This window comes from Onychostoma macrolepis, chromosome 20 (genome assembly GCF_012432095.1).
Source record: "Onychostoma macrolepis isolate SWU-2019 chromosome 20, ASM1243209v1, whole genome shotgun sequence".
NCBI classification, from domain to species: domain Eukaryota; kingdom Metazoa; phylum Chordata; class Actinopteri; order Cypriniformes; family Cyprinidae; genus Onychostoma; species Onychostoma macrolepis.
This window is the reverse complement of record NC_081174.1, coordinates 2360049-2384769: the sequence shown is the minus strand read 5'-3', so window position 1 is coordinate 2384769 and position 24721 is coordinate 2360049. Positions and strand designations below refer to the sequence as shown.

At 35.3% G+C, this 24721-nt stretch overlaps 1 protein-coding gene across 5 annotated transcripts in view; it reads right to left on the bottom strand.

Annotated features, from left to right (window-relative positions):
- The window catches only part of lama2 (laminin, alpha 2), a 243370-nt gene that overhangs the window by 114840 nt on the left and 103809 nt on the right, over positions 1–24721 (bottom strand). For all 5 annotated transcript variants that reach the window (XM_058755242.1, XM_058755243.1, XM_058755244.1 and 2 more), the window contains exons 13-15: positions 13409–13510; positions 8141–8352; positions 3536–3647 (exon numbers count right to left, since the gene is read on the bottom strand). In XM_058755242.1, the coding sequence (XP_058611225.1) occupies positions 3536–3647; positions 8141–8352; positions 13409–13510 (426 nt within the window). The remainder of the gene's footprint in view (positions 1–3535; positions 3648–8140; positions 8353–13408; positions 13511–24721) is intronic.

Sequence of the window (24721 nt, the reverse complement as noted above, 5' to 3'; positions counted from 1 at the left end):
TTTAAAACACACCGACCGGCTTCAATAAACACCTCTGGGCAACAACAGTTTCTGGATTTGCCAGTTTACCAGGTGGAACCCTTGAAGACAGAGTCCTGTTTGAGGCTGTTTGCAGCAGATAAACGCGTGATCTGTACAGTATACTCCACTCCGTTTATATCTGTGAAATAATCCGTATTCATTTTGGATGAACATAAATTTTAACCCGTTTAATCCCAAATTTTACCCAGACATGACAATTTCCAAATGACGTGTCATTAGTAACCCTTTGAAATAATCAATAATTATTTTTTGACATTTTTTTTGGAAAAGTGTGTGAAAACTTTAGTTTTATGGTCGGTCACAACTGTGACCGGTGGGATTATGTGTATACTGAATTAACATATTTCTGCAGTCATAAAAATATTATATATCTTAGCCCAGCTATTTTAAACTGTTTGATCACATTCTAGGGTTACTATTATGCATAAAAAATGTAAAAAAAAAAAAACTTATACAACATTGATAGGAATACTGAGATAAAGACAAAAAAAAAAAAAAATAAAAAAAAAAAAAAAAAAATATATATATATATATATATATATATATATATATATATATACACAGTGGGTACGGAAAGTATTCAGACCCCCTTAAATTTCAGTTTTTCTTTTTTAATAAATTGCAAAAATGTCAACAATTCTGTGTTTTTCTGTCAATATGGGGTGCTGTGTGTACATTAATGAGGAAAAAAAATTAACTTAAATGATTTTAGCAAATGGCTGCAATATAACAAAGAGTGAAAAATTTAAGGGGGTCTGAATACTTTCCGTACCCACTGTATATATAACCATCAACGTATTTCAAAATTGTTACTTTTTTATAAAATGCATCATCAAATTTTTATATTAGTGCTACCAGTATTACAACATCAATATTGTAACTTATTTGTAATATTTGAACTTTTAATTTAGTGTAATATTTTGTCATTGCAACATTTTATTGCAATTTTCACTAACAACTGCAATTGGATTTATATTATATACTTAAGTTCAGTTATCTCACCGGTCACTATTGTGACCATCATGTTTACTCACTCTATGACCACACTCAACAAAACTGAATATATGTGAATTCATATATTAATACTAGACACCTTAAAGATAATGTGGACCAAAAATCTTTGATGCAGCCATAATCTTCTCATGGTGAAAACAGGAAATAAACTGCTCTGGTCATGTGACAATTTGCACTAATCATGTGAAACTGCACATATTTAATTGAGACTCTTTATTTTTTCCATATTTACAGGAAGTGCACTAAAACATCAGTCAGTAAGGTTTTTAGAGCTTTATAAATTAAAATCTTTTTTACGGTCACTATTGTGGGATTAAACACATTTTTTTGCTAATAAAACCCAGAAATTAGTTAAACTGTAGTGCTTCTGGTTCTATACTGAAGTCAGTGGGTTTTTGGTTAAATGCCTGAAATAGGTCAGTGGTGAACACAAGCTCAAGATATTTTCACGTTTTATTCTACAATATAAAATACTTCAGTAATAACCTCTTGTGATTTTTAAAAAGCTTTTACTTGTCTTGAAAAAGGCGGTTGATAACAAGTATCTAAATGGCACTGCAGAGATTGTCTGAGACATTAAACTTCACAAAGAACAGGAAAACTCATCAGCTCAAGAGCCTTGTTGTGTTTATAATCATGCTCTTGAAAACCATTCTAATCTTCAGCGAAAATATAAAGAGTTGTTAAGGCTTAGTGGTGGTTAAGTCATGTGACCGCAGTGTAGTTTATTAATGTCATATGCTTAGCTTTTTACTTTTAACGACTCTATTTAGGCATCTTCAACACTATTCAGCAACAACAAAAATTAAACACAAATGTGTCATTTTTGCTTATTAGTGTGGTTGAATTGGATCATCGAAGGTCAGTAGCAAAGACATTGGTTAATAAAATGCGATTAAATACATAAATTATATTTGTCTTATTTAACATATTTAATTATTGTATGTTTGTATAATATTCTGAGTTTGCATGTGACTGTTTTTATTGATTGTGAGGAACACTGAATGTGTTTTTGTGCAGGTGAGATGAGTAAATAATGTTGATATTTAGTCTAGAATTACAGTAAGATCATGTTCTTACTCCTGATTTCTCTCAACATGGCAACACCAGAGCTGTCCGTCAACACATGAGAAACACAGTAACTGGTGTGACCTATTTGAAAAAGTAAATCAGATATTGCCTTCTAAATTAAAAAGTAATGCATTACTTTACTAGTTACTTGGGAAAAGTAATCTGATTACATAACTCGCCTTACTTGTAATGCGTTACCCCCAACACTGACTACAATCTCTGTCAGCTTTCAGAGAAGGGTCTAAATTCTCCCGTGTCAGACATCAGAGCATCTCCTACTCATTTATATCTTGTTATACACTCTTAAAAGCAAAGGTTCTTTATTGGCATCAATGGTTCCATTGGCATCAAGAACCTTGCCATCCATGGAACTTTTTCATTCCACAAAACGTTCTATACAGTGGTAAAAGGTTCTTTAGATTATTAAAGGGTTAGTTCACCCCAAAATGAAAATTCTGTCATTAATTATTCACCCTCATGTCGTTCCAAACCCGTAAGTCCTTAGGTCATCTTCGGAACGCAAATTAAGATGTTTTTGATGAAATCGGGGAGCTCTCTGACCCTCCCATAGAGAGCAATGCAACTGAAATGTTCCCAGGTCCAGAAACGTAGTAAATACATCGGTAAAACAGTCCATGTGACATCAGTGGCTCAACTTCAGTTTTGCGACACTACGAGAATACTTTTTTTTGCGCAAAGAAAACAAAAATAACAATTTACTCAACCATTCTTCTCCCCCGAGTTACGTCTTCCGCCATTTTGGTTGCATTTGTTGCATTGCTGTCTATGGGAGGGTCAGAGAGCTCTCCGATTTAATCAAAAACATCTTAGTTTGTGTTCCTTACGGGTTTGGAACGACATGAGGGTGAGTAATTAATGACAGAATTTTCATTTTGGGGTGAACTAACCCTTTAATAACAATGTTCTTCAATGGACATCACAGGATGCCATGATTCCAGTTCGAAAGAACCGTATATGTTCCATTCAAAGGGTATTACAGTGCGCGAGACGTGACTTCTATGCAAATCTCATGATTACGGTTAAATAACCCTTCACACTTCTGGAGTAAGTTTTGTCTGTGTGTGGAGACACTGCAGACAGTGGTATGGTGCAAATCTGTGTTTTTAAGTGACGTAAACTTCAGCCGATTTCCCGTGTGCAGGGACTAGAGAGCAGTAAACACTATGTAGGGAACATGTCAATGGGAACACAGTTAATTCATGGAGCTCTCTTCTAACGATCTGGTTATCTAAATCAGGTGTGTTAAACAAGAGAGACATGCAAAATATGCAGAGCAGGGGGTTGCGACGGCCAGGATTAAGAACCGCTGTTCTATGGCATTGCTGTGAAACCCCTCTTTTGGAACCTTTATTTTTAAGAGCGTATGTAGCTATGTTTTCTGGCTTACCTCACAGGAAGTGCCATCATATCCGGTAGGACACTGGCACACCTCCACAGCGCGGGCCTTAACACCGCTGCCAGAGCCTTCAGCAGCCACACTCATGCTCACACGGCCCAACCTGAGACAGACAGACAGAGAGAGAGCACATCACTGCACAGGATACTGCTATTAGGGCTGTCAATTGATTACAATGCTTAATTGTGATTAATCGCATAATTCAGTTGTAGCTAAAGAGTTAATGCGTGAAGTTAATAACAGGCCTGGTGTAATAATTAGGTCCGGCTGTTTGTGGGAATTCATGCAGTGGCTCTTTACTCATCTCACTTGCACAAACCTATTCACTTTATTTTGATGGTCCCTTTAACACATTCTGTTGACTGTACCTATATCTACTTAGTCTCACTAGAGTGTTAGTAGAGTATTAGTCGACTGGTAGGGTTAGGGTTAGAATAAGCTGACATGTTCTTGCAAAGTTACTTATAGTCAGTAGAATGTCTGTTGGGAGACAATAAAGAGTTATCAGACATTAAGCAGACGATCTACTAATACTCTAATGAGAGTTAGTTGACCTGTAGGTGCAAAGTCACTTATAGTCAACAGAATGTTCAAAAGGGACCATCAAAATAAAGTGTTACCACATATTCTGTATTCCTCAAACTGCATTAAAACATATGCTGAAATACAAACACAACATAATATAATATAATATAATGATATAATAAAGAGGTTTCCTGACACAGCAGGGCTCTGCTAGAGTTCACATTAACATTTCTACTGAATGAATGACAGATGTGATATTTCTCTTGTTGAGCTTCAGTGAAGATTATATTTAACCATATAAAGAGTACAAATAACTTGACTGTAGTTAAACGTCTAGGCTTGATTATAAATAAATGAACTCTGTGTGTGACAGACACTCGAGTGGCTCTGATTGCTGTGAAATGTCAAATCAGTTCAAAATCTGATTGAAAATAACAGAGAAAAGAATGAACCAGTTATCACAGATAAATGCATTAACGGTGTTAAACATTTTAATAATTGCATGTGTTACCTTTGTCACCTCTAATGCTTATACCAATCTATGGTCTATAGCAGGGGTTTCCAATCAACTTTCCAAATCATTCCCAGAAAAAGTTGGAAACTTCTTGACTTTACTTCTTTATTGAAAACCTTAACGTCCACCCTTGCCTTGCAATGCTTATTAAAGAATAAATGATGCTGAATTCATGGAAGATTTGTTTTTTTGACTTCAGTTCACAAAACCAGTCTGAATGATTTGTTCCCAAGTTGAACTGATCCAGTTCTTGAGTTTGAACTCAACGATGTGCTCTCAAAAGCTGATCAGTGAAGGAAGACTTTTAGCTCAGTTTGAGATACAAAGCATTATATGACTCCTGAAGTTTTAGAATAAAGTTGTATGAATTACTTTAATAATAATAATAATAATAATAATAATACGTTTATGATGATTTTATGGTGTTTCATGGTGTCCAGTCCCTATTCTTTGTAACTGCATGGAAAAGAGCAACCAAAACACAATTTCAATGTGTAAAATGTATTTTGTGTTCCACAGAAAGTCGTTTGAAATGACACAAGGCTGTGTAATTAATGACAGAACGATCTTTTCCCATGCTCATTCCCATTTAACATGATAGATACTGTGGCCCTGAGGATCTTTGTAGGTTTTGGTAAAAAAAATAAAAAATAAATAAATAATCTGTGGAGGACAGGACACATTTGGTTGTGATTTCCTTGATCTGTGGGTAATGGTGTACATGTCCAGCATCACCTGATCAAACAGGAAAAAAGGGCTCACACATCCATCCGCTCATCGGAGAAAGTGTTAACAGCAATGTGAACTGATGGCGATATCTACAGTATTCACTTTTTAAGGTAACCAGTTGGTTACACTTTATTTTGATAGTCCACTTTAGACATTCTACTAACTATAAGTAACTTTGTAACTACATGTCAACTAATTCTCATTAACTAGCAGCTACATGTCTACTAACTCTCAGTAGGGTAGGTTTAGTGTTAGTAGAATACGGTGACATATACTTGCAAAGTTTCTGATAGTCAGTATGTTGTATGTTGTGGACCCATCAAAATAAAGTGTTAGTAGATATTAAGCAGACAGTCTACTAATACTCTAATGACTGCTAGTTGACATGTAGTTGCAAAATTACTTACTGTTAGTAGAATGTCTAAAGTGGACTATCGAAACAAAGTGTTACCAACCAGTTATCCTAGCTAGCTGTTTTTATCATTGCTGTTTTAATATCTGAATGTTAGAGAAAAGTAAAAAAAACAAACAAAAAAAAAACCTTTAGATATCAGTCTGCATATGTGATAGACATTGGTCATCATCTTTGGTATCTCCTTTGAATGCATCTTTAGTGAAACAGATCCATATTGAACAAAGCACATACAAAAGCCCGGAAACAATGTGACCTGTTTTACAGAATATTGAAGTTTCTTATGCATGAGCCCTATTGAAAGTAAAGTGTTCAGTGACTGCTATGTCGTACGGATGCTGAAACCCTTGTGAATAACGTCAAATCTCAGGTTTACAGTCAAATACTTCAAAAAAGTCTAAGAGAGATGATTTCTCCAGTATTTTATTTATTTATGTTTTGTGGTAAAACAGATGCAATATTAGATTTGATCAGATGCTACATCAAACCCTAAACTTTGCTGTTGTCATGACAATCTGTGTGCATCTTGTTTTCTGTCAGCTGTGTATGAGAATAAACAAGAAGCAGACACATTAAGGTAAATAGTGATTTATGTGTAAATATACAGTGGTGGCCAAAATTATTAGAACATTAGCATAAATCATTTCCAAACATTCATTTTGCCATTAATTGTAATAATGCAGTGAGATTTTTGTCTGACATCAGCCAGTGCTCTTCACAGAGATCTGATCTGATCATCATCAGTCTGTCTGGAACGACATGAAGAAACAGAAGAACTGTGTCTCCAAGACGCTTCAAGAAACCTTCCTGCAAAACTACAGTACTGTTAAAAGTTTTAGGCACTTGTGTAAAAATGCTGAAAATGAGGGTGCTGTCAAAAATAATGTCATAAATAGGTTTATAAACTAAATTAAACTAAATTGGTGTGAGCATCCTTAGCATTTAAAGCAGCTTTTTTGAGCAGAGTTTCTCAGGAGCTTTGCAGGTCTTGGAGACACAGTTCTTCTGGATTTAGTCTGTCTCAGTTTGTTCTGTTTCTTCATGTTACTCCAGACAGACTGATGATGATCAGATCAGATCTCTGTGTGGAGCACAAAAATCTCACTGCATTATTACAATTAATGGCAAAATGAATGTTTGGAAATGTAAACTGATATTTCCTACAGACACACTACAGCAGAAGATAGAAATAACTGATTTAAACCCATTTTTAGCAGCTGAAAATACCAGTGTTCTAATCATTTTGGCCACCACTGTATATATACATTTAAATAAATGCATGTTGCAGCAGCTTCTGTGTTGCCTTCAGACAAATGAAGTAAATGTTCAGAATTCCAATTCATGATAAATGATTTGAATTCTAGATGGAACCAATCTGTGCTCTGGCTCTGAGTCACAGTCCACTAAATGCTGACCTGTGGTTTGAGTGTGTGTGTGGACAAGGATAGTAAAACCTGAAATTTTTGACATTGTGTGGACTGCAGTCCCCACGAGGGAAAAATGATTAAAAATAGTAAATGATGTTTATCTGAAAGTGTAAGAATGCAAACAGGTTTTCTGTAAGGGGTAGGCTTAGGGTTAGGGTTGGGTTATGGGATAGAAAATATCATTTTGTCAGTATAAAAGTGATAGAAGTCTATGGAAAGTCCCCACAATTCACAGAAACAAACAAACGCGTGTGTGTGTGTGTACAGGTTTATATATCCTGGTGGGGACTTAAACCTGAATACACACAGACTCATAGGGACTCGTGTCACGGTGGGGACCTAAATTGAGGTCCCTATGGGTACAAAAGCTTCTAAATCATACAGAATGATTTTTTTTGAGAAAGTAAAAATGCAGAAAGTCTCCTGTAAGGGGTGGGGTTAGGTGTAGGCTTGGTGTAGGGCGATATAAAATACGGTTTGTACAGTATAAAAACCAACGCTTATGGAGAGTCCCTACAAGGATAGCTGACCAGACTGTGTGTGTGTGAGTGAGTGTGTCTGTGTCTGTGTGTGTGTGTGTGTGTGTGTGTGTGTGTGTGTGTCTGTGTGTGCACGCGCGCTCGTTTTTGTGACAAATGAGGACACAAATTTGTATAATGACATGGGTATGACAGGTATTACAAGGAGAAGATGATTTATGAGGACATTACTCCATGTCCCCACTTTTCAAAATGCTTATAAATCACACAGAATGGAGTGTATTGAGAATCTGAAATAGCAGACAGTCTCCTGTAAGGGGTAGGTTTAGGTGTAGGGTTGGTGTAGGGCAATAGCACATACAGTAAGTATAGTATAAAAACCATTACGCCTATGGAATGTCCCCACAATTCACAAAAACAAATGTGTGTGTGTGTGTGCGCGTGTGCGTCTCTCTCTGTGTGTGTGCGTCTCTGTGTGTGTGTGTGTGTGTGTGGGGTGCTGCAGCGCACCTGTAGATGGCGCTGTGTTCCTGAGCGTAGGAGGCCCGGAGCAGCAGACGCTGGATGTTGTTGAGGACGCTGTGGAAGTCTCTCTTACTGACGGTCAATCCTGAGGCGTGATGCTGAAAGCTCTCGGGTAGGAGATCTATCCTGTGCTCAGCTGTGGAGAACGGATACACCGCGACCCCGGAGCTGCTGTCAATCAACCTCAGCCCGCCACCCTGAAGAGAGAGAAACACATCAAGCCTTCCTCCTGTCTGTCATCACGTCAGGAGCAAAACTGCTGTCGTTCAGTAAATTACACACTGGCTACAGAACTAAGAAACACCAGCATTTATGTGTGCGTCTTTACTGAGCTATGCACTTAGCTTTACAATTTGTCCCCATAATTGAGCTAATAACAAAACCTCTCTTCCAAGACATGTAGTATAATAATTATAATCAGAATTATATACAAGACGTCTTTGGTATGTTCTCAAACAAAGTGACTGTGTAAATGTGGGTTTTGTTTGTTAAATCTGACCTCACATACTGTATGAACTAATATGACAAAGCCTCATCTACATTTGGAAAAACAATTCATTAATAATATAATGATTTATATATTTAAGTCTGTCTGAGATTTTTCTTTTTAAATGAGCATATTTATCAGGCTTCTATGAAAACAACATTAGACTTTTTTTTTTTAAATAACTCATTCAATAACTGACTACTAACCTTTTCTCTGCCACTGAAGTGAAATTACTGAACCTAAAGACAGGCCACTGATAAAATCTCAGACGGACTTGGAGGTTTTTGCATCTGAACTCTTCATATATACACACACACACACACACACACAGTATTATGCTTTTTCTAAAAACTATTTTTTACAGTTAATTTTATTTATTTATATGGTTAGTCAATATAAATATCTTTACATAAAAACAGTCCAAAGTAGTTTGTCTTCATTTAGTTAGCTCAGTACAGTGTGTGTTTGTGTGTGTGTGTGTGTGTGTGTGTGTGTGTGTGTGTGTGTGTGTGCGTTTTTATGACAAATGAGGACATAAATAATAATAATAATAATAATGTATAATGACAAGGGTAAGACAGGTATTACAAAGAGAAGGTGACTTTTCAGGACATTACTCCATGTCCCCACTTTTCAAAATGCTTATAAATCACACAGAATGGAGTGTTTTGAACATCTGAAATAGCAGACAGTCTCCTGTAAGGGGTAGGTTTAGGTGTAGGGTTGGTGTAGAGCAATAGCACATACAGTAAGTACAGTATAAAAACCATTACACCTATGGGATGTCCCCACTTTTCACAAAAACAAACATGTGTGTGTGTGGAGAATAAAGGTGATTTCTAAAGAAGCATGTGATGTGCATATAAAGGATGAGAGTGATTGTTTTGATGGAAGGAGGAATATTTTCAGGAAATTATGTATAATGAATTGTGAAAAATTGTGTGTGTGTGTGTGTGTGTGTGTGTTTGTGTGTGTTATGTGTGTGCATGCATTGATGCAATAACAGGTAACCCATATATCTCCGCTCTGACATTGTGAGCAGACTCATCCTAGAGCATTATGGGATGCGATTCATTCGGCTCGTTTATTTACCACCACCACACAGACTGCTGGGAAAATCAGGCTTTATTGACATGCAGTTGCATACACACACACACACACTAGAAGATTGAGGATTTATGGGAGCTGGACTCTCTATTTGCACAGAGTTAATGAGGTATGCACATGCAAAACAGGGCTTAACGAACAATAATTACCTGTCATACACACGAGCACAGCAGCACACACACACACAAACACACACACACACACAAACACACACACATGCACAGCCTCACATCACACTAACAGCTTTCAGATCTACAAAGGACGGAAGATTATCACAATGTCAGCATAGAAACTTAAAGTCTCTCTCTCTCTCTCACACACACACACACACACACACACACACAGAGGTTTATTGCATGCAGTAAAATAACAAGACAGGATTTCCCGGAGGAAAATTGGTCGCTCTTTCAGCACTCAGGAGACCTAATGTAGTTTTTTAGATGTTTTTCTAAAATAAAAATAGACACAAGTGAGACAATTGCTGAAAAACAGCATAAACAGCTATGCACAAATATGGATATCTTTCGGATATTGTATTTGATATTTATTTATTCATTTTTTCTGTTTTCACTTTAAGTTTAGTAATGTATGTATATGTGTTTTTTTTTTTTTTTTTTTAATACAATTTTATTTATTAGTTTTAGTTTAGTTAGCTTTAGTTACTTTAGCATTCTAAGTTCAACTAAATAAAATGAGAAATGTTGCCCTGGCATCTAGCTGAAATAAAATAAGTTTATTATTTAATTTTATTTCAGGTATGTTTTTTTTGTTTGTTTTCTTTTCAAATAAATCTCTTTTTATTTATTTATTTTTTGGGTTTTTTGGTTTCAGTTTTAGTTAACTATAATAATCCTGTCATAATCGTTTCAGTCAGGAGTTTAAAGGTTGGTTGAAGCTGTACTCTGCAGGACCAGAGCTCAATAACTCTGATTTAGATGTGGCTTAGACTAAAAAGAAAATTCTGCTAAAAACTTGAATAAACCAACATGAATAAACCAAATATTAGGAGCGTGCTTTTCTGCTGAGACTAAATAAAGGAGAACACGCCATGCGTCAGCTGAGCTAAGCAGACACAAATTACACTAACACAGGTATGTGAATGCAGACTGGAGCGTGCCTTTACACACATGCAGACGTAAACTCTCCTGCGAACTCGTGAAAAAGCTCACACAAACATAAACACAGCTGCGTGACACCACAAACACACTCACAAACAAACACACTCGCAGACATAAACAGCTGCACATCTACACTATAATTCTGACCGAGGCACGCACGCTGAGCTCAGTGAAGGGCTCAGGTGAAGGGATCTCTGGGTAAAGGTGAGCCTCTAATTTAGCCTCTAACACACAGATACAGTACAAACCCTGCGGCTCGGACTCTCTCATGTGCTGCGTTTCAAAGCATCCGAAGCCCAAATGAAATATTGCCTTCTTTTATATTAGGACATATTCTGCACAAACATGCATTCATTTGATATACTGTTAGCATATTACAATAATTACTCACATTTTAATATTTTTTTTTTGTTTTTGCAGAAATGACATCTTCTAGTATATGTGTGGCCCTTTGCTCTAGGCATTTCTACTCAAGGTTACTGTACAATGAATGACTGTTTAGGCAAATAGAATATATAAGTTTCTTAATGTTGTTTACATTTATTTATTTATATATTTTTTTTTAAGTTAAATTAAAAATATAGCTGCAAGCAGCAATTATGTGGCCAAGCAGCTGCAGGTATACAGTAAGTTATTCACGATCCAAAGAACACAAGGACAGCAGAACTTTTCTGAGGTTATCAGCAGTTTAACTCTACTTTACAATTCTGTCCCACAACGTTTACCGTGACCCTCGGGACAATCCTAAAGTCTCCTGTTAATGTTCACTTCAATAAGGAAATCACCATGACTTACCAAATCATGTTTCCAACTTCCATCTGAATGTCAAGAAAACTGAGAGCATGCTTTTTGTTTTTTATACAGAAAGGGCAAAGTTTGATGTTAAAGCAGAAGTACATGTCCAAGGACAGAAATTCATTTAAATATGTAGGGATAATAATTGATTCTCAGCTTCTTTTAAAGGTGAAGAATGTGGTTAACCTCTAAACTGTCACCGTCCCCCCTGTGGGACGCCTATGTTTACTTTACTATTTTACAATTAAATCCTAATCTAATCATGACAAACTATATATCGTTGGAAAGGTCTAAGACTCCTAAATAGGTATTTCACCACTTGTTTTGTTAAAAAATTATGTAGGAAAAGTAATAGATTAATATATGACAATAGTGGACCTGAAAAATCTACATCATAACAGGAGTTCTGACCTTTGTCACAGAAAGTCTTCTTAGTTGCCTTTTCTCGATCACGAATTAGAAATCATAAGAAATTATATATCAGTTGAAAAAAATTCATCCTTTGAACCCATTTTAAAATCAGACATTGCATTACCATGGAAATGGTACATCAAAATCATGTTACAAAATGTTTTCATTCATGAATTATAAAAATTTAAGTTTGGATGACAGTTAAGGGGTTAATATAAATGAAATTCTATGAAAGCTATGATTCTGCCGCATATACATATGTGACCCTCTCTGTGAAATCCAGGCTAAAGTCTCAAAATCAAATTATAAGATAACAAGCATCAAATTTTGATTTCAACCATTAATTTCACTATGATTTCAATCTTTGACATGGTCTTACTCAGTCAGTATTAAAGATATCAAGGTTACATTTTCACAGAATGTTCTTTACCTTATGAAGGATGATTTTATGTAGAAAACAGTAAATCACCAAAAAATGACTTTAGCTGGATTTTCACAGTCAGGGTCAATATTATTGTATGATTACTTGTACACCAACATGCAAGTCTGATCTTGAGCCTGTTGAAACTATAAGCAAGCTCTTATGAATTAGATAAAAAGCCAAATAGTTTCCATTATTGTGGTATTTTAGTTTTTTTTTCAAGCTGGTAACACATGATAAAATTTGCTTGTTGTTTTTAAGATTCTTACAATTCTGATTTTGCTTCATAGGAGTGCATAAATCAGATATGAGGAAGGAACACAAGAGCAAAAGAAAAAGTACTTTTAGTCAGTTATCATTTGCCTTTAAAATAACTCATGACTGGAATAGACCCCCAATAGAATTAAAAAATATAAGTCATAGTGGTTACAAATAAATAAATAAGGGATTTCTAGGGATTCATTTAATTAATTAATTATTATTATTATTATTATTTACAATGATTTTACATCTTATTAATGTGTATTACCCCTGATTTAAAAAATGAAGAAATTAAATGAATGAGTAAATTGTCAAGGCGCAGCTTCACTTTCTGACTGGTCTCTTCTCAGCCAAATCTGTCTGCAGGAAAACCATTTAGAAAACAAAAATCTGCTTGAATGAACTTCTGACCGGCAGATATTCGGACCAAAATTTAGAGGAGGTCAAGTAAAAGCTGTAGGACGAGTTCAAAAAGCAGTTTTCAATTAAATTGTCGGAGATAAAAAATTGAGTTTGGTTTCAAGGCCTAAAGGTTGAGGGAGTCCACCTGCATGTTTCACGATGAGTCAAAACAGCACAGTTTAAAGAAACCATTCATTCGCCTTGATCCTATCCAACTCAGTGCGAACGTGTTTGTGATTGTGCAGACGTACCTCTATGATGACACCAGGAGCGCTGATGATGTGAACGGGGTCGTCTGTGCTCTCTGTGTCATAAGAGAGCGAGTACACCAGCCGGCCTCCATACGCCAAAGGCTGCAGACGCAAACACACACAAACAGCAGCGAGGGTCAGCAACCGTGTCTGCTTTCAAGAAGAGGTCCAAAACAAGTTCAACACGCAGTGATTATTGATGAAGCCACACACACACACACACACACATCTCTGCCTCTCTGAACAAAGCCGAGCACATTCTCTGCCTGTTATTGAGTAACGTTACGCTGCAGGGCAAATCAGTGCGGTTAAATCAGACCAGCACACTGGGGAGGAACTCCAGCTCCAGCGGGGAGAGCTACACATCACCGTGTGCTTTCTGCATCCAGTGCTGGCTTTTTATACACACGCTCACGCATACATACTCCTACACTTCACATCTCCCAAGATTGGCTTGGGTTTTACTGCAGCGGCCTGTGAGTGGAGGTCAGAGCACATCTCTCCAGCGCACGGCATTCACATCCAAACCAAACATCGCCCCACTTTTATATGTTCTGACTGCTCATGTCTAAAGGAAAGAGGAGAGACATTTGTCTCCAGACCAACACGTGAAAAACTATTGATTTTTCAGCACTGTGGCTGTCCGGAAAGACTGAAATGACATTTGGGCAAATCGCCCAAGAAATGCCATATTTCACGCCAGAATCAATATAAACAATAAGAAATTATGTTTGGCTTACACAAAATTAAGCCTTATTTAAAGACCATTAAGATTGTGACGTTATTTTCAGGACTATTAAGTGCAATTTCTCCCAAATTCTCATTACTGTAATGCAAGTAATACACATATGTGACCCTGGACCACAAAACCAGTCATAAGGGTCAATTTTTATTTTATTATTTTTAAATTAGGATAAATAATCTTTCCTTTGATGTATGGTTTGTTAGGATCGGACAATATTTGGCTGAGATACAACTATTTGAAAATCTGGAATCTGAGAAAAAAAATCAAAATATTGAGAAAATCGCCTTTAAAGTTGTCCAAATGAAGTTCTTAGCAATGCATATTACTAATCAAAAATTAAGTTTTGATACATTTACGGTAGGAATAAATATCTAATATCTAAATATATAAATATCTTCATGGAACATGATCTTGAAAAATTGATAATTGTGACCCATACAATGTATTGATGGCTGTTGCTACAAATATACCTGCGCTACTTATGACTGCTTTTGTGCTCCAGGGACACATATACACAGAGCTGGGTAGATTACTTACAAACTGTAATCTGTTACTGATTCCAAATTACATGACAAAAATTGTAGTTAGTAACGTAATCCATTACATTACACATTTTAGGTAACATAATCAGACTACTTTTAGATTACTTTTGACCTTTAAGTAAGATAATCTTGTACCATATTGACATAAAAATACAAAAAGTAAGAAAATATATTCTGTTTGTTGTTATCAACAACACGAAGTGCATTAACCAGTATAATACATCAAGGTTTGTGAAGGAAGTCCTGCACTTGATGGGTTTATGAGTTTAATGAAAAGCTAATAATTAATTAAATCATAAAAATGTTAAATTAAAACATATTTTAAAATGAATCAAAATAAAACACTAAGTGAAAAAATGAAATATTTTATTTGTTAACCTGCATGACATGTGACCACGTCAGAGAACCAATGAACATGCAAATGTGATACGTCATTTTTTAAATATTGAAAGAGAAAGAGGATCAGATGACAAAAAAGTTGGTGAATTTGTGAATTTTAATGTGTTTGAAGGACAAATGCTTTCCAAATGAATGCATGGTAAAATAACCGATAATTCAAATAAAAATGAAATGTGGTGCAATGTGGAAACACTTCTTAAACCTGGAATGATTTTTGTAAATCCAGTGCTCAAATGCTGTGTAGCCACCAAACTAATGACTGACGTCTGTGTGAATCTCCACAAAACCTGAAGACTACAAGCGGTAGGCTTTTAGAAAGGACATTTTAAAAGATGAAAAAGATTATGGAGAATCAATAAATAATGAAGAATTTATTGCTGTTGTGTAAAAAGTTAAAAAGTAACACGTCTGAGTATCTTAAAATGTGGTCAGTTTTTGTGGAAACAGGGTCTTGAATAGATATTAATGTTTGCTGTCACTTTACCGCACTAGTTCTGTGTTATTTGTACACAATCCCTATTAGTATTCGATGGTCCTTATCATTCACAATTCATCTTCACTGATGAAGTCTTGTCATGCTTTGTGTTTGCAGTCATGACCATGAAGACTGTTGTGCTTAAAACACCAAACAAATGGGCCATAAAGGTTACAGATGTTCTTGCTAAACAGGCTTCCTTCAGGTCTGTACTAAACACAGCTCAATACATATTTCGCTAGACTGTTTTATGAACTAGATGATACAGACATTAAAAAAAAAATAAAATAAAATAAGTAAAAGATAATTGCAACATTGTTTATTATTATTATTATTTTTTTTTTTTACTGTAGCCTATACAAATTATATTAGTCTGTATAATAATGGGTGTTCATACAATTTTTTTTTATAACTTTCAGCCTGATCTCCAGTTTCATGTTCATGGTCTTTTTTCCTGTTTCCTTTGCTATAATCACTAGTTTGATTCCATAGTTATTAATTATCATCATCAATTATATAATTATATATATTCAATTAGAAAATCACCCTTGCATATTTAAACATATTTAATACTTTGCAGTTTTATATGCATATTTAATACTTTGTGGTTGTGAAACATCAAAAATGGCCCATATTTTATTTGTGAACCATGTTTTTTAGTTCACACAGAGATTTTCATTTTAAAACTTGTTTTGAACAGCCAAATGCATAAAACGTTTTCCATTTTTAGTTGAAAACATTATTGTGTAAACACCCCTAAGTTACTGTATATGCACAGAGCTGGGTAGATTACTTACCAATGTAGTCTGTTACTGATTCCAAATTACATGACAACAATAGTAGTTAGAAATGTAATCCATTACATTACACATTTTAGCTAATATAAACAGACTACATTTTGATTACGCTTAGATTACTTTTGACATAAATTGTTTAAATAGGATAATCTTGTACCATATTGATATAAAAATGCAAAGAGAAAGAAAACATTACATTTGTTGTTAACAACATGAAGTGCATTGCTAGCTTTGTGAGTTTAATGAAAAGCTAATAATTCATTAAATCATAAAAAATGTCACATTAAAATAAATGATTTATAAAAATATAAAATGTATAAATTATTTGTTTACCTGCATATCATGAATGACAATTAAAATACAAATTGATGTGTCCATCAGTAGTTGATGCAATGTTGAAATGTTGAGAAAACACTTCTTAAAATTTAAATGATTTTTGTAAATCCAGCGGCTAAAATACACACACACACACACACACACACACACACACACACACAAAACAGGGTTACAAATGCAGGTTACCACTTTGAATGCAATGCCATGGTGCAAACATCACACTCTGTTACTGGATTACAGCTGAGGAGCAGGAACAAGCTCTGCTATCAATCAAGCTTTTGGCAACCTCTTCAGCTCAATCAGCCCTGAGTGTTCAAGAATGATTCTAAGCAATAAAAATTAATCATGCTCAGGTCAACAGAGTCACCTCAAACCACCTGTTTATTAACCGACTTGTTTAATAATTTAATGTGAATTTAATAATAACTTCCACTTGCCATTAAGTGGTCTACAAAAGTGCTATGGTGGCACCAGATGAAAATACTAGGCTATACCATACACCATGGTATTTACATTTTACTCAGTGTTAATTCAACTAAAAAAGAAAACAAGGTGCTACCAAAAAACAATGGCATTGCCACAGAACCGTTTTATTATTTGTTAGTGAGAGTTTAGAATGCAAAGAAATCATAAATCAAAACCTATATACTAAGACTGATCATGAACAGATGTAGACTAAATGGGAAAAATGAAGGGAGAGAGTGAGAGAGTGAAAATTAGAGCATCACCTCTGGCACATCTTACAGGAAATGAGAAACAGGCCGTCTGCTGGGCGCCTTAAAACTAAAGACAAACAACTCCAGAGCATTCTGCCCTCCAACCTCTGCTGTAACCCCTCTCTCCACAAAATCAGCCCCGTAACCTCTGCTCCTCCCACTGCGTCTTAATACTAAACAGAGACCAGTATGGGCCCGATATGGACCAGAGCCCACCTACAGACACACACACACACACACACACACACACAAAGCTCCACAAACAGTGCGGTTTGTTTGTGTTGTGCTTGTGACGTAAAGTTCAAAAGGCAACACACATCTGGAGAGATGCAATCAGAGGAGCAGCACATAAACACACACACACACACACACACACACACAGTCTAACTCATACCATGTGTGAACACCAGTGACCGCTAAATATGTTGAGACTAGACAGACGGAAACGCTTGCTTTACACATTCTGATTTTTAGATGTTTGTAAGATGTTTGTGTCTCTGATTGTAGTGACATCATTCTGTCCCTGATGCTGCTGATATTTACGTGATCAGAGATAAAATCACTTACACTCTTAAAAATAAAGGTGCTTCACAATGTCATAGAATATTTTTTTTTGTCTAAATGGTTCCATAAAGCACCTTTAACATCGGAAGAGCCTTTCTGTTTCACAAAAGCTTCTTTGTGGCGAAAGACAGTTCCTCAAATTATAAAAAGGTAAGAAAGAGATGGTTCTTTAAAGAACCTTTGACTGAATGGTTCTTTGTGGAACCAAAAAATGTTTCTTCTGTGGCATCGCTGTGAAGAACCTTTTAAGCACCTTTATTTTTAAGAGTGTACTACATGATACAAATATTAACAGTTGCTATGAAACAAAAATAAAGCCAGCTATGTTGATGATATGGTGGATAGATTAAAGACGCAAGACATTGCAGATTATACATACATACAGTATATATATATATATATATATATATATATATATACTGTATACTCACATAAGGCAACATACTACATCTATAGTATGTAAGATATCTACATATCTTTGCTATTGCAAATGTCAACTGTGTGATTGTTTAGGGTTAGGGTTAGTTTATATATTGTTTATATCAATACACAATGTAAACTATATTATCACATACAGAGCTCTATGTATATAACCTTGGACTTTACAGTTACAGTTACTTTTTGATCTTTCATTCAAACAATTCACAAAATTCTAAACTTTCATTGAAGTAAAACAATTGTAAGTGGGGGGAAACTCACATGATGAAATAAAGGTTTTTCTCCAATGCATGTTAGCTACCATTATTGGCACCCCTAGAAATTCTTATGAATAACATATTTCTGAAGTACTGTATATTCCTATTCATATTTACATTTTGTAGCACACCAGCCATGACTTCTGTTCCACAGGATTATAAATATGAGGAACACGAAGGCCAAATTCCCTTAATCATCTGTCACAAGGAGTAAAACCTAAGAATGTAGTTCTGATGTACAGAGCAAGGTTATTGAGCTTCACAAAATAGAAAGTGGCTGTAAGAAAAGACCTAAAGCATTGAAAATCCCCATTTCCACCATCAGGGTAATAATTAAGAGGTTCCAATCAACTAAAGATGTTACAAATCTATATATATATATATATATCTATATATATTTGATATATATATATATATATATCAAACAGCCCCTACATCACCACGTGTTGTTCAAATTGGTTTAAAAAAAAATTATCCTGGCCCATTCAAAAACAAACTCCAGCATATTCAGTTGTCAGACACGACTGGAACTTCAAATGGCACTGGCTTCTATGGTCAGATGAAACATAAAAAAGAGCTTTCTGGCAACAAACCCACCAGATGAGTTTAGTACAAGTTTAGTAACTTTTTTTTGAATGAAAGATCAAAAGGATAAACAATGCAGATTTATTTTCAAAGCCACCTTTGCTCATATTTACCAAGGGTGCCAATATTAGTGGGCGGCACTGTACATATATTTCTACTCAAATTAAATTTTTGAAAGCGAAACATTTAAATGGTGGCTGTCATTAAAACCTGACAATTTTATTCAAACATAAATTAAAGCTGCAGTCCATAAGTTTTGCCTCTTTGTCACCATCTCTGTTTGAAAACCTGGAATTGCAGTTACTTGCGGAATTATCTTGCTTGTGTGGGATGTACTCCGGCACGGCTCCAGCGCAGATGAATCTAATGTTTTGAAGTGAATGTGTGGCTATCAGTCACCGCACCGGTGCGGAATAAGAATAAGAATTTTCACCGTATATTGCCATCTGAACAAGTAGCAAGTCTGCCACGTTTGTTCTGAACAATTTAGGAAAAAAGCATTACAATAAATCACGCTACCAATCGTGATTAAATCTAACGATCGATTAGCTCATATCACATCAAACCGTGCAAATTATTATTATTGTTATACTTTATTCTCAAACTATTAATGTTAACAACATCAGCATTGTGTGACTATGGATATAGTATGTATTAACGTATAGATTTCAGTTTCTGTACAGTCTAATCTAATTGTCATGCCTTTCGAATTTCAAATTAAGAAATTCTTTTAACCCAAAAAGCAAAATATGCTCCCTTTGAACTGGTTTTCTTTAAAATGCAAATCTTGTGTAATCCCAGGCTATCTGTAATCAGAAACACCTTTAAAACTGGAATTATAATTAATTTAATTCACATGTGTTTCATAAACACATACAGTAATCCTTTCTGGATTACAATCCACCATCAAAATTATACATTTAATTATTCTAGCTGCTGTGAGAAAAGGCTATAAATGATCACCTGCAGGATCCTCACATGCGATATAGCCTAGTAGCCGGGACAACCTCTTAATGTTTACAGACGTGATGTAAATTTCCCGCAAAAACCTACCCGTACCACTCAAATTAGAAAACATTAATATAAGCTAACTGTAGTAAATTGTACTCTTTCTTTTAACATACCTTCTGATGTTCATTCATGTTTAATTCATGCAGAAACTTGTATTAAAGTGGAGGAGATGATCAGTTCACTTGTGCTTTGCACTGCCGCTCTCAAACTGATGCGCTACAGCAGTCTGACACTACACATTAAACAGTGCCAAAACAGTTTATATTGTTTGAATATTGTACTAAAATGGACAGAATTCGAAAACTGAGAATTTGTTTCATATCAAAAGTAACAAACCACAAAGCTTATTATGATTTACTGCATGGCAGGCGCTACAATGTTCCGTTAATTAACTGAAACTAATGGATTCTTGGGAATCCATATAGTTTTTTGTAAAGCTGCTTAGAAACAATGTGTATTGTGAAAAGCACTAAAGACAGAGAAAGAACAATATTATACAATGGATCTAATGCTCAAATTTAATTAGCCAAGCATTGTTTCCAAATGCACTGACATTTTGAATCAGTCACTATCTGAATCGTTCATTCAAATGTTTAATTTAAATTCAGAAGGAAACAGGTGAATGTCTTTATGAATGAGACATTTGAATCACTCACTCAACCAATTGGCTTGAAAACACAGAATCATTCAGGAATGAACACAGCTAATGTGTGAGATCTTGGTTCTGCTGTGTCTCTAGAACTTTTTTCATTGGTGGATCAAACAGTATAAAATAACTGGCAAGACTGCGACTAAAATGTATGTTACTCGGACTGGGAGTAAAAAATGGCCCTGAATTTTCTCCCAAATAGGCCCACCACAACTACAAACAGTCACTACTATCTCACAGTATTACAGCGATCCTATCGCATTTATGGCAAATAAAATCACAAAACCCATGGTGACCCTGCTGACAAAAACAATAGAAACCATCACAGAAATTCGAATGATATCCACTACCATTACAAACTTTACAAACCATCAGCTTTTAACCATTAAATAATGTTTTCCTGTAGTGTTTTGGGACATATTACATTAGGATTTAGTGGCTTTAACAAAAGCCATGAATAGAAGCTGACTAATTACCAGTAGAGAGCAATAGGCTCCATTACAGTTTCCATTAAAACCAATACAATTTTCATTATAACCAGTAAAACCATTACAAATTATGTGATGGTTTCTATTTTTTTTTTCAACAGAGGATTGAAATAAATGTATTATTGTATGAACTAAAATACTTGAAATCTACATAAAAAGAGCAGAATGCAAAATGTATATGACAATGACAAACAAACCTAGAATCTAGAAACCTGAAACAACAGAATTCTTCAATTTGAGTATTCATATATCTCTATGTGTGTGTGTGTGTGTGTGTGTCATGTTAATTGGAGCAATCACCTTATAGGCTACTTCATTTACTCTATTTTCTAACTCAATAGCTCTCAAATGTAACCCGTTGTAGAATCGCTGCTGTCCCTTTATGAATGAATGGAATATTTATGTCAGACAATGCGGAGTGATAAATAGCAGTGGACGCTTGGACTAGGGTTGTCCTGGGATTTTACTATAGTGCTACAGACTAAATGCTGTGTATAGTGAGAGAGGTGGGCAAAGGTAACCTGATGTAACAGTTAGTTTTTTTTTCCTTTTAGCTTCTCCCAACCACCTTTATCTTCACGTTTTTTTTTGCTTGCCATCACAAGCAGTGTTGCCAACTGCTCTCAGTTGAAAGCAGCTAAAACTGGTAGCTAAATGTCACTAGATGACATCATAATGGCAAATTCACTGATCTATATAAAAATGAATATAGATCAGTGGGCAAGATGAGAACTTAGATAAGGTTTGACCAAGAAGTTGCTATATTTGTCTCTAAACTTTTGAAAAAAGTCTCAAAAGGGGTGGGGAAGTCACTAAATCTAGCTACAAAATTGCTAAATTGGCAACACTTATCACGAGCCCTCTTTCCTTCGCGTCAGTTTAAGTTTATTATAAACAAAAATAGATAGCATTAGCGCACCCTTTTGTCGGCCGTCAACATCACTTAATCTGACACTTTTTCTTTGATGATGAACCAGCCAGTCAGATGGACTTCTCCAGAATGTCCAGATGGCCAGTCCGCCCCTGTTACTCAATATAATATCATAATACAAGAACTATCACACTCACAGTCTGGTCTGGATATCAGCATTACTTACAGCTGATATTCGGTTTGACAGCTCTTGATTGTGTGGTATTGCTTCAATATAACACAACTGGAACAATGCACTGATCAATCCAGGACCAAAATTTTTGATAGGTTTACAAGATTATTTTGCAGGTTATGTCAAACATTCAAACTTTTATTAACAACCCCCTTGTTTGTTCTCATTTAATCGCATGGAAACAATTTGAAAATTTGTGATTTTGGGAATATTTTATGTAAAAGTTCCCTTTTTTCAGGAAGGGGTATCAAATTGCACATAATCATGATTGCACATAATCTCCATCACACCATGTGAAACACCAGTCCACGTGTGAAATCTGTGAGCGAGCGTGGTAAAGACCCATAATTTCCAGGTAATGTGTACTTTGTCCACAGCAATTTAAACTCTTAATGTAAAAATGTCTGAAAGTCTCTGTGGAAGAATGAGCAGGTCTCTTATTGAACGTCATCTTACCGAAGGAGGCTGTTGCCATAGAGATAAACTATTACCAGACACCCTGTCAAATATGCAGCTACTCAGTAGAAAGAGTGAATCTGTACGAACTCATAGGATCCAGAATTTAAAAACTTTTATGTCACATACCCAATAAAAATGATTGCAAATGTGTGTAAAGTGCATGTCAATCTAAATCTACTGTGATGTTCCTTTTTAGGGAAAGCATTAAATGCACAATGTCTGACTCAAAAGCCATAAAAACATCCTCAAAAGTGATCAGTCTTTTAAAACTGTGTGTATTACTGCATACAGTATATATATATATATATATATATATATATATATATATATATATATATATATATATATATAACAGTGAATCAAACAGTGAAGAAGTGTGAATATAGATTCACAATTGCAAGATGTAAACTTTTTTTTTTTTGCATAAAGAATATGAAGTCTATTTTTAGGACCATTATTTATATTTATTTATTTATTTATTTGTTTTTTCCCTTATATGGTAAAGTGGATTTGGTGGACAATGTGCTTTATTTTCATGATACTAATGATCCTAAAAATAGGCTTTAATTTCTTTAAGAAAACTGTAATTGTTGACCTGGTCATGTTCTTGACAGGCATCAGGAGATTCACCCAGAAACAGTTTTTTATGTAAGTAACTTGTCAGTGCATTCAATGAGGATGAATCCTTCATTTAAAACTTTAAAATTAAACGTACAGCCTAATCTATGTGGATATGAAAAGCCTTTTAGATGAATGCTGACAGTGCCTTTAAACTCAGAGTAATGGCATCATTAGCAGTGGAGAGAGTTCAGAGGTCAAAGCACATCGGCGACCCACTTTAACAGCTCATGGTTTATCCCCACACCACACATCTGAATACACAGGACAATCACATGCGTATTCATCTCGTTCACTGTCTCGTCGAGTCCTCAACTCGTGTGTGTGTGTGTGTGTTCAGCCCTTTCTTAATGTACATTACTAGTCTTAATGTGAATGTTATTCCTTTAGTTGATATTTGAAACACACTTTAAAATATTTTAACAAAACCTGAGAGGTATCTGTCCCTGAATTGAAATCCATGACGCAACCAAAACTTAAAAGATTCAAAAAGGGCATAAATGCGTCACGAAACAAATCCATATGAATTGAGCAGGTTAGACCAAGTCTTGTGAAGAGACACAATCACTTTATGATGAACAGTTTCATTAAACATCTTACTTTGTCTTTCAAAGTTTAAGTCTTGAGTTAACATGCATATCGAGTATAAACAAGATTAGTACACAAGTTATATAAGCAGGAGTTATAAAAATTTAATGTTACGTTATGACTGTGGATTAGTTGAGCTCTTAGGGAAGAGGTGCAGCTTCAGATGTTTTTTTAAAGGTCTCAGCACATCCATCTGCACATGTTTACATCAGAAAACACACAAAAAACACTTTCAGTGTAAACAGCCACTTATTTACACCACACAACACGTTTAGAAAGAGTAGCCTCAGTGAACTGGCCAAACAGGTTTGAAAAATGATCTGGATAGGTTCATGATGCAGTTTGGACCGCTCTCTCATCGAATCATCTGAAGCTGTTTCTCAGTCAGTACAACAACATCATGATATTTAAGAAAACTGAGAGCAAACGAGTGCTGGATGAAGTGCATATTTACCTACAATCAACTGAACCTTTGAGAAGCTTTAACTAGTGCCCTGTCATGTAATTGAAGGATCGTTCAAGTGTTTTTGTCTCGACCCATGC